This window comes from Pomacea canaliculata, linkage group LG2, assembly GCF_003073045.1.
Source record: "Pomacea canaliculata isolate SZHN2017 linkage group LG2, ASM307304v1, whole genome shotgun sequence".
NCBI classification, from domain to species: Eukaryota; Metazoa; Mollusca; class Gastropoda; order Architaenioglossa; family Ampullariidae; genus Pomacea; species Pomacea canaliculata.
In genome coordinates, this window is record NC_037591.1 from 23,736,684 (window position 1) to 23,748,744 (window position 12,061).

Consider the following 12,061-nt stretch of genomic DNA (forward strand, 5'->3'; position numbering starts at 1 on the left):
GACGTCACAGCTCATTTGACGTCATCCGTCTGCAGCACGTGACAAGTACTCAGCAGCGCGTTGTGCCGCGGCACGCATGCGTTCAAACTTGACCACGTGCCTACATCGTGACACACGGATCATTCGGCATCGCACGCGCATGACGAGTCATATCTTACTTCCTCACACACAAAAGCCATTCTGTGCGACGCACTCTTCCAGAAAATTCCTCAGAACAAGATGGATGTCGTGATATTTCACGGTCAAATGAACTCGTGCTTTACTGGCGCCTGTTCCGGAACATTCGTGGTCAGATAATTCATTCAGTTTTATAGTGAAGCGCTGAACAAGCGCCTGCATGGGTTAGTGCATGCTTTTTATCAGTCTGTAGTGATTTGTGTGTGTCCTAGTTTGTAGTGACCTATGTGTCCTAGTCTGTAGTGACCTCTGTGTCCTAGTCTGTAGCCGGGCAACTTCTGGTTACGTCCGCAGAATATCCGCTACAACGTTGTACTGACCAGACCTGCACAGAAACATCAACAACAATCTTTTATTTGCGAACACTAGGCGCCGTGCTATCAAATACTTGGAAAATGTAAGAGTACTTCACACTTACAAGACAAGGACTTTAGAAATGTGTAAAATCTTACAATTACACGGGGGAAAAGCTTGACCGTTTCAGCATGACCAAGCAGCCTGTAAAAGGTAAAGGGAGACAATTTTGCGTGGATACTCACCCTGTGAGACTGCTGATGCCGTTGGATATCCCCCCTCCCAGTACTTGACCAGTGCCGTTCCTCACTTGCCACGTGACCTCACCCCCCGCGTCCACCCCCGTCACGCCCGCGTGGGCAGCAGCCAGACACAACGGCGACAGCTGTGGACAGAAGCAAGCGTGTAAGCTGGGCAAGACCTTCCTGTCCCTCATGAAAGTCCTTCGGCTCCAGTTCGCTAGAAGTTTATGAAGACTTTACAGGGACAGCAGTTTTGAGTATTTGATTTGTTTACTTTTTTCTGTTTGTTGTCTTGTCAACTTTTTGGTTATTTGTTTGCCTGACGCTTTATTAATTTGCGATTACATATCTGTGATGTAGAGTGAATGAGAGAATGAATGAAAGCATAGAATCCATCTGCGCAAATATCTTATCTTTTCTGTTTAGGAAACTCAAAAAAAAAGAATCTTGACTTTGAAACAGAAGAATGAGAACATCCCATTTACCCAGTAACTCGAGTTTAGCTTCCTCCAAACCAAATTATCTTTCTTAGCGGGGAGTATCATAAACATGGCCAAACCCTTTCTTTGTGTCCAGCAGTCAGCTCTGGTAATTGCAGCTACGCCATTCACGGAATTGCTGCAGGTGTGTTATTAGAGAATTTAGCCATTCTGCTGCTCACGTCCATTCTCAATTTTGCATCAAAAGAACAAGAACAAAACAACAAAAAACAAAAATCAGAGGAAGACAACATCAGGCACAGATCTCATTCTTCAACTGGATGCTATTTTGCTGTCCTTTGCTTTCGTGAGTACGCAGCATCCGACTCCTTCAATCCATAGCATCGAAATAAGGATCCAGAAAGATGCACTCTTAGGTTTCGTTCGTGACTCTTGAAGAGTGCATTCATCTTTTTTTTTTTTTAAACAAATGGTGTTTTTAAGTTTATACGTGCTTGTCTTCGTCCCAATGGATGGAAGCTGTATCCTGGTGGTTAATGCGTTCAACTTGTGTTCGACTGGTTCAATGGCTGTCCAGGACTGTAGTTGGAAGTCTCTCTCTCAAACACACACACACTCCTGCCTACCCAGCAGTTGCTTTGTAGAAATACTTACCTGATTAATCAGGACAAGTAAGGCGTTGGGTTACGCTCCACCTTCCATAGGCCTACCCAGGGTGAACCACTTACCTCACTGCCCCAAAGGGCACCATGCTTTGTACTCATTCCCCTTCTACCTTCATTACCTATTTCATACAAAGACATTCTTGCCTATCATTCGTCTCAACAGCATCACTTTACGTTGACCCTGCAAAAGTTTCATAACTCCTTGCTAAGATCCAATAACACTTACCATTGTGTACATTTGCAGTCCAACCAGTTCCCCAGTCGCAACGTTACAACCCCCGGGACAAAGGCCTCTGCAACACAAAATGGACATGCTTATGGAATAAACAAACCGACAGCAATAAAATATATATATCTATATCAATACATCTCTCACTTACTACCTGTCTCTAATTTCTCTGTGTGTGTGTGTGATTATATGTTTGTTTGTGTGTGTATCATAAATGTGTCTGTTGGGGGCAGGGAGATGACTACTTCTATCCATACTCTAATATTTTCTTTCACATAATAAGTATTTTCACCTCAAGGCCACAAACTAAAAGATTGGTGAGCAGCATGTTGGTGGTGTGCGGTGTTAATTAAATGAACAGGGAAATGTCTCAGTGAGCAGCTGAGAGACAAAACTAAGTTGTAGGTAAATAAGGAAGAAAGCAAACTACTGTGGAGGCTTAGATTTCCTCCCGCTGATTACTGAGCTAGCCAAGGTAAATGAATTCATACCTGATGTAGTAAAAAAAAGTTAATGAAATGTTTCATATACGCATTAATCTTGGTATAGACTGGAGTCGTGGTGTAAATAAATACCGCTTATTTTCACAGCTTCTGTTTGCCGCTACTGATGGCAAGATCAAAGAGCTTTGTGTAAACACCTAAAGATGCACAAGGGTGGAACAAGAACATATCATATGCAGCTTGCAAGGACAATTTTATTTTCACACACACAAATATATATACACACACGCGGTATAAGCTATTTTTGTTAATAAATGGTTCACCTTGGGGTGGGAGGTTAGGGGGACAGGTATTTGTCTTCGCTTCATGTTGACAGTGCTATGTTCTGTAATTTTCCAGAAAATATACCAATTTTACCGCCACCTATGTATTAGCTTAGCTTTAAAGGGAAAAAGCTAAAATAGGGAAGAGAACCGAACATGAAACTGCCAGAGCTATTCTCGGAGAAGCGGAGACAAAAACAAAGTAATACAAGAAACCATAATCACTTTCGCTCTGTTACTACCGCATAAAATACACATTTCCCCTTTCATTTCAAGGGACCTCCACGCATGAGATACATGTGCCATAGCTCCCAGAAGGAGTTACCCAGGCTCATGAAGCTGGTGAAATGAAAGTCACGTGAACAACCCACAACATGAGGAGTATTGCCATCCATGAAACATAACACAACATTGTTCTCAGGCTAAAAAGGTGGTACAATCACCAAGTTCGTCTGTCCTGAGTTATTCTCTTGGCATAAATAAAATAAATAAAAAAAGAGGACATAATCTGACTTTTCCGTACTTTCACACCGCATACTATTCCTACTTCGTCCATGCATGCGACTGAGTTTGATATAAAAAGTGAAGATTAGGTTCATGTGCCTCCATCTGTTCTACAAATGTGCATCGCTGCAAAAGAAAAAGAAAACTAAATTTCTTATAGGTGAAGGCTGCGTGTTTTTGTCAGTCTCACCTGTAGATGGTATATCAGTTGACCGGAAATGAACATACCTGCAGACTGCGCCGATGTACGTCGTGCAGACCTCAAACGTGGAGTTACATGTCAACGGACCCACATCCACGTAAGCTGGAAACAGGAACAACGACTAAGACAACATTTCTCGTCTGACCATGCAAGATGTTGTAAAACCACATACTTCATAAAGCAAAAAGTTGAAAATCCCAAATTCAATAGTTTGTATTTCTACAAGGGTGTTTATTGTTGTCTAAAATTGTGTAATGGGGTGTGTAAGAAATATTTACAAGTGTTTTCCGTTTTTGTTTTTTGCTTTTTTTTATTTCTACACTAGCATGACTTTCCAGTATTTCTCGTTTTTTTTCAACAGACAGCGCAACGCTGATCTGTGGACAACTTTAGGGTTGGGGGAAGGGGAGCTCCTACCGAGGGTCAAAGGGAACTGATTTGGATGTCGTGACAAGATTAGTGTTGCTCAGCCTAAACTTATTTCTTCTGTGGGATACGGGGTAAGATTAGATAAGTTTTTTTTTCTTTTAGGAAACGACTTTCGCTCCGAGCAATAGTCTACATACATTTGTCGAACCAGCAGGAACATTAAGCCATTGGAGTGTCTGGTGATAAGGAAAGGGAAAGAAGGAAAAATGGAACAAAGAAGGAAAAATGAAAGTCGTGTACATCAATAAATAAGCAATAAAAGTGACATATTGATATGCAAACAACTTAAGATATACAAGAACAACGAAAGCGATACTCTGTTGTATAAACAATGAAAAAGTCGTTCTAAGAAATGAACAATAAAAGTGAGATATCGATAAAAACAGTGAAGAAGACACAAACAATAGCATCAACTTCCTTCTGCATGAACAATGGAAATGGCATGTCGATAAATAAACTACTTTCATGAACAAGGCATACTGATACACCAATAATGAAAAGCTACCTGGGGATAAATGATCCATAAACAAGACACACTATAAAATGAACACTGAACCAAACATACCGATAAATGAACTATGCACAAGTTCCCAAAGTGACATACCGATAACCTTGTCCGAGGCTTGACCCACTCCATTTTGTGCATGGCACACGTACACACCGGAGTCCGCGATGGCAGTGGCGGAGCTGATGCCGCTGATGACGAAGTCGCCGTTGGGCAGCGTGATGTAGCGAGGGTCCGACGGAATGCTGCACAGGACACAATCGTATTTATGACTTTTGTAGTTCACCATACCCTTTCCTTCGCCGTACAAATGTCTGTCATACAACGCCGTCGTAGTCTATTGTACAATTTTTGTTGGTCACATACTCTACAAACGACCACTTGCTCAGATTTGACTAAAACAGAAGTCAAAGTCAAAGCAGAAGTGAAGGAGATAAGGGGTGTGGCACAGAGTCCAATGACCGTAGAAGTAGTGGTAAGTGGTCTCCCCATTTCAGGTCGAGGATGTGGTAGAACCCACCTCTTTCCTTCTGCAGCCTTTTACCTTGCCTGGCAAATCAAAACCTAATCACTACTTGGTAGACACAGAAAGTCTTACAGTCGCCGGCTTTTGTGAGTTTCGAACCCACGACCTCCTTTTGCAAGGGCTCTAACCACACTTCCACGCATCATACCAACTTCATTATCCAGTCACTAAATTCGTTTTAATTGACCTGAGACATAAAGTAGTTGCTTTCTTGGCGTCTGTATTATAATTATTGTATACATGTATATTGTATTATATATATTCTATTGTAGTTCTACAAAGTTCAGTAGTTTTAAAACTGTATAAGGTATTGAGTAACAAATGAAAATGTCATTTGGTTGGTGATTATATTCTACAATCTATATGTTTTGTAAGTGGGGGTGTTATTGAGAACTGAGCACAAATGTTCAGTTTCTGGGAGAGACACATGAATTTTGCTGTGGGAAGGAGTTATCCAGGCGCACATCATCATTCACATGGCAGGTGACGTGAATAATGTTAGATAACGTGTGCAGCGCAGTTTTATAAAAATTCTTTGCGATTTATGCTGCTGATTTCTCCTCTGTAACTATTTTTTCAACTTCCTATTCCTGTGATAAATTATATCGCCACAGATGTGTGCTTGAGGAACTTCCCGTTTGAGGTTGTTTTAGGAGAATGCTAAATGGAAAGTGACAAAGCTGGAGCGAAATACGTCACGGCAGGTGCAGATTGTGCATCTATCTGGAGCTGACCTGAACTTCACATGAGCCGGGTGCAGACTAGATGTGTTTGATACCCTGTTATTTGTTGAATTCAATAAAGTTGTATGCGTTGTATTCACAGGTACACCAGACACTCATACAAATTAATTACATTATACACATACAATGTTATTTAGTATGAGTATACATCCTACTAAGATAAATGTATGAGCATTACATGTTCATTCTAAGTTGAAGAACAGATGGCTGACTGACAGACTCAAAAGAATGCGACTGACTGTTTGGACTGTACTTAAAAAACAAGGTGAAACCATTACCCCAGGGTAAAATGGGATTCTCAAGAACAAGGATCTTGTTTCCGAAGCTATAAAGTGGTGTCCAGACCTCGTAGTTGTTTAACATTTTAGCCTGGAACCGTTGGTATAAAGCAGTGGCGAAGATACAGAAACATGATGTCGTGTCCAAGGTGTCAAGGCATCATATTGTTTCCTACAAAAATAAGACGCTTTTCCTCGAGTTCCCATTTTACAGGGGTAAACAATTTACTCTCGCTTCACTATTACGGCCTCTGGTGAATATATAGACTGCCTTGACGAAGAAACTTTTCTTTCATATGTCAACCAGTCAATCATCACCCAGTCTGTGTTGTTAACACCTTCCTTGCTTTAATTAAAACTTATCGCTTCAATTTTCCGTTGCCGCTACGAACTAGCTACGTTGTACATAAAACTGCGGATTTTCTGTAACAAAACTATGATTGTTAGTGCCTGACATAGCAGGACGAGGAACAAAACTTGGAGGAATGAGGACAAGTTACAGGGAAACAACTCAAACATCGTAAAAATGCAGTTTTGGATTGACTTTTCTGGACCATGAACTTGCATTACTGGACTGCCATACCTGCCTTCCTCCTTCGTCCAGGTAACTGTAGGTCGCGGCTGGCCAGTAACTGCGCATGTCATCGCCAGGTAAGGTTGAGAAGAGACTGATGCATTATTAGGGGTAGCATCTGCCGTGACCGGAGCTAAAAAGGAAAGAATTGTTTTCACTTTTTGAATCGAGAAAAAACACACACACATATACACACATGAATATTCACGTCGCATATATAGAAGTCACAGAGCATGTATTGTATATTCATGCGATCTATTCGAAAAGACTGCTCCATCCCCTTTACCAAATAAAACAGGATGGAGAGAAGAAAGAAAAATAGTAACAGAAAATAGTAACAAAGAAGAATCGCGATAGAATCTTGTGATCACACGAATATGCAGAGAGCATGTTTGTCTGCTTGTCGTCTGTGCGCATCTCGACCGCGATGGCGTAATTATTCAGTTTCAACACGGGTCGACGGTTGTCAGTGAGTGCGTGGAAAACGGAAGTAAATTTTTACTTTGTGAAATAAACAGTCCTTGTCATCAAATATGTGCAGAATGAAACGGTATTCTTAGATATGTACAGCTTCATAAAAGACGCACAATGTTAGTAATACTCGCAGTGCATTGTGGTAGTAGAGCTTTAAAGAAAAAAATTGTTATGCAATATACTTATTTATAAGTGAATTGGCTCACTAGAAATGATAAGGTCGACGCTCTCAGATGCTGTCCCGATTTCGTTACTTGCTTTACAGACATAAGTGCCATTGTTAAAGACATCCACTGCCGTCAACACCAAAGAGTTGTCGTCTTGTATCTTGGCATTGAAAGGTTGTCCTCCCTGAAATAATAACATGCTGTTCAAGAGGATTTTTAAAAATAAAAAATAAAATATTTCGCGGTTTAGAATTTTGCATTATCACGCAGAACAATTAGTCTAGAAGCATGGCCTAATAATAGGTCTTCAACAATTTCTCCTATTTAAAACATTAGACAGCGGTTTCAGCTCATGAAGATTGAGTAGACCCTGTTTAAGAAACAATTACAAAAACAGCAAAATACCCTCGATAAATAACAGAAAGTTCCGCAAATGATCAGCCCTCTCAGAAGCTACCCCCAACCCTCTATTCATGAAAAGGTTTTCATACTTAAACTGTGCTCGAGCTCTCCGTTTTGCTGATTATTTTTGTTAATGGCTGACCTGAGGAAAACTCCACGTCACCGATGGTGCTGGCGTTCCAATGACGTCACATCTTAAGATGACTGACTGGCCAGTTGGCACGACTTGCGCTTGAGGAGGGTGAATGATGACGGGGGATGCTGCACACATCAGTAGAGGATAGGCGTGCATCAAACAGAGGGCCAGGGTTAATTACCAGAGGGCATACGTTAATAGCACTAAAAGAAACCAACTGGAATCCTGATCAATCAACCGTGTGTGATGCAACTGAGTGCAACATTGGAATTCCTTTGTATTACAATACAATTCTTACATTAATTAACTAGCCCTGTGATCTTCACCGTGGCAGACTTTTCCCCAGAGACGTTTGTCGAGACTTACTGTTCCCGTCAAACGAGAAACCAATGTGCAAGCCAGCCCAGCGCCTCAAGAACTTACAAGACGTAAGTCAGAACTTACACAAGACCGTAAGTGAGACCTTACAGATGCCCGTAAACAAGAACTTACACAAGACCGTGAGCTCAGCTCTGTCCTCTCTTGTCTCGTACACGTTGGACGCTCGGCAGAGGTAGGTTCCTGCAGCCAAGGCTGCGTGCGTCCGTCAGGGTCAGAGTGCTGGTCCTCGTGGAAGGAGTGACCGCTGTCTGCACATCTGACGTCACAGTCTCGTTTTGGCCGTCAGGTCGCACATGGATCCACGTGATGTTAGGTACAGGGTAACCGGAGACGGTGCAAGCGAAGCCGATGCTGCCGTTGTCGTCGATGATGCTGCTCTGAGGAGAAATCTGCACCTGCAGGGGATCTGAAAGGTCAGGTTATCAAGTTAATAGCTTCAGGGTTACGTCGACCAGGAGCCCCCTGACCTTAGATAAGCCAAGAGAGCCTTCACTCATTATCTCTCTCTCCTCTTACTTCCACCACACACACAACTTTCTCTCTCCTCCTCCTCCCCCACCCCACTCCTAATACTCAGACCACTCAGACCTACCTGTGACCACGAGGTGAACATTCGTAGTCGTTTTACCGAAAATGTTTGACACGTCACACTGGTAGTACTTCTCGTCCTGAATCTGCACGTCACTAATCTCCATTCCTTCTGCTGACACGGCGAACCGCGGTGACGTTGCAGGAGCCGGCGACCACGTGACCGTTGGGGTGGGGTAGCCCGTGGACTTACACGGTAGACGAACGTTGCTTCCCCTGGTGGCCATGATTGTGACGACATCGGAGGTCGCAGGGATCGGGGCAGCTTGCAGAAACAAATGTAACGAGGAGTACGAGGTAACCATGAAGCCATTGCGCAGGATGTTGGTAACACCCAAAGGCAAATTTGAGAAGGGAATTGGGCGGGGGCCTCAAGTTACAGCGAAATTGTGGATATGTGCATCAGACTTTTTTTAAGAAGTTACAAAATCGTTGTCTTATGAGATACAAACTGGAACAGCAAAACAATTAAGCCTTTTTGAGGGAGCAGATGATGTCACACAGAAATGACAGCGTTTACGATATTGTGATGACCAACTCAGAAATGTAAAATAAAGGATGGAATGGGTGTGGAGGAAAAAAGGCAAAAAATACTAAAAAGTAGTTTCAGCGGTGAGCAGACGTTAAGAATGCTGGTAGCAAAGCTGGATCGTTTGGAAACACAGAAGGTAGGATGGGGTGGAAAAAGGTGGAGTTCTTACCCAGCCTGGCGCAGCACAGAGCGCTCTCGGCCAGGGGCGGAGTGACGTCACCATCCGCTCCGCGCTCACCTTTAGGTCCTGGAGGTCCAGACATCCCCATCGCACCGGGCTCACCTTTCTGGCCAGGTAATCCAGTATCACCCTTGTCTCCCTTTGGACCTTGGAGACCAACTGCACCTGTATCGCCTTTCAAACCGGGGTCTCCTAGATCACCTTTAGGTCCGCTGCTTCCAGGGACCCCTGGTTCTCCTATGAAGACGGTAAAAAATTATTTAAAAAAAAAACAGGCAGCCAAAGAGTCCTAATCCGTATAATAAAGTGTAGGTGAACTTTTGAATGCGACGACTGTCATGAAGGAAACTTTACCTGTCATCTGCCTTACCTTTCTCTCCTTTGGACCCGCTCAGGCCTTTATCCACCTGAAAGTGAAGCAGACATTTTAGTTATGTCTAGAAAAATCACAGGGTCGTCTGCTTCTCTCTGATTACCGGGAGACACGACGTGTTTCGGTTTAATCATTCATTTCTTCATTCATGTGGTCATACTTTTAAACATAGACGCTTACTTGTTTAGTTGGTCGACATTTTTTCTCAGTTAGCAATTAGCACTTTCATGCTCTTTTAAACTTCTTACATTTGCGAAAGGAAATTGAAAAGCTATTTAATAGCTATCTTGCCGTACAACTGACATATCAATCGGTTTTTTTTTCTGACACAGTGAAGTATTTCTTGATATTGCGTTAGAATGATAAAGGTATGTATTGAGAAAGTTAGAGGCCCGTGGGTTGGGGAGTCGACAGAGGGACTACGGAGAAGCTTACCTCGGAATTGATCACCTGTCGGATGAGGGCCTCCAACGCGCTATCTACCTGTCTCTTTCACGTGCATGTGACTTCACCCGCTCTTCCAATTTGTTGAGTCGTTCTTCAACCTCTTCAGAGCGCTGTTATGTGTGTGCAACGGGTGTAAGTAATAGCCAAAGTCCCCCACTTCTCTCTCCCTCATAATATAAATAAATAATTACTGCCTGAACATTTTTGTCATCATCCTGTTTCGTTTTTATGTCATACTTATTTCATAATATTGTAGCAGGTTAGCAAACACAAATAATTAATTGTCATCATCTTCCTTCTTACATATACTTTTCTTGTTGTTGTTGTTGTTGTTGTTGTTGTTGTTGTTGTTGTTGCCTACGTCTCTTTTCAATAAAAGAATTCGAAATCGCTCTCAAATATAAGATTAAACATGTTTTTAACAGACAAACTTTGCCCTAGCTTAAAATCCTTAACTAGTGTAAAGTGGTTTGTTTGTTTGTTTGTTTGTTTGTTTGTTTGTTTTTTTTTTAAAGTTAAGTTACCTGTTTGCAAGTGCTCCATACAAATATGTTTGTAACGAGAGGACAGTCTAAAGTGTCTCTCTCGCTGCTCCAACCTTTGCCAGGTGTCTGTCATTTCTCGACTCCAGTGACTCCAACCTCCCCTGCAGAGCGGACAGTTGTTGATGCTGCAGCACCGCCACCGCCGCCAAGCACAAGGCCAGCGCTGCGCCGACAACTGGGGTCAGCGAGGTGAAGCGACAGTACGCCGCAGGGTCTTACCGTCGGCCATGCTGGTGTCCGCACGTGGTGACGGTCAGTGACAGGACGAGATCCAGCAGCGAGAGGATGTGCACGACGTGTACTACAAGTTCGTGAACGTTTACTCGACAAACGTGTCCGTGGCTTTTCGTTTTGAGGTCATATCGAGAGATACGGAATGGAAGGTTTGCTTATCTTTGCTTTATACGTAATGGCCTACAATTAATCGTGCTGTTCGACAGGTCTACAACAGTGAAAAAGTAGTCCAAAATCATTTGGTTGACCTCACTTCAAGATATTATCTCTCCAAATCATAATGAATAACGCTAATTCCTTCCTCCAGACTCGAAGCCTTCAAACATGACCATATACAGTATCAAAACCGTGACATCCTGCACCGATGTCCCTGTATTCTGTATTCGGTATACCCTAGTAATTGTTGAAAGCAAAAAGGTTCACCCATGGAAGCTGCAGTTCACTGGGGGGAAATAACCTCAGCGAATTGTATATGAGCTGTTCCAAAAGTTTCAAAGAACAAGTACGATATAAGATTAACAAAATCAACAACAAGAGCATCGAGTGGTGATCGTTCCTTTTATGGGCTTAGTGTGTAAAGTGTGCGCCTTTGACTTGTGCAAGTGTGAGCCGACAGAGCATTAAATCCTGAATAGCTCAGACTAATACTTATAACAAGTAACTGATAGCAATATAGATCGAGGCAAGTGAAACTAAGAACAGTCAGTCGATCTGCTCTCAGAGAGAGCTACAGATTTTATAGGTTTCCCCTAATGAGATTGATAAAACTCGGTCATCATTAGGTATTCGCTATCCTCTTTCTCTTCATAACAGTCTGTATCAGACATAATTATACCTGCATGTGCCCACAATTAGCAGGTTAAGATATTATGTATTCTGATCAACGTAATAGTTTTGGCAATTCATCATCATCTTCACTTTTTTTTTTAAATAACTAGATAAGACATTTGATGTAAGTCACAGGACACATTTCTGTATTCTTTGTCCCAATTGCCTCGTTTCGCATGAACTTATAACTTGTATGCAG

General features: G+C 42.4%; 1 protein-coding gene across 1 annotated transcript; it reads right to left on the bottom strand.

Annotated features, from left to right (window-relative positions):
* Positions 1-226: 226 nt before the first annotated feature.
* On the bottom strand, positions 227-11,875 carry LOC112555364 (peroxidasin homolog). Its single transcript, XM_025223733.1, is given in 14 exon segments — positions 227-502; positions 717-856; positions 2,045-2,111; positions 3,546-3,621; positions 4,553-4,698; positions 6,584-6,707; positions 7,255-7,399; positions 7,760-7,878; positions 8,246-8,262; positions 8,264-8,540; positions 8,727-8,987; positions 9,424-9,672; positions 9,806-9,842; positions 11,870-11,875. Coding segments are annotated over 14 exon segments (1,707 nt in total). The 3' UTR covers positions 227-459.
* Between the last annotated feature and the right edge of the window lie 186 nt (positions 11,876-12,061).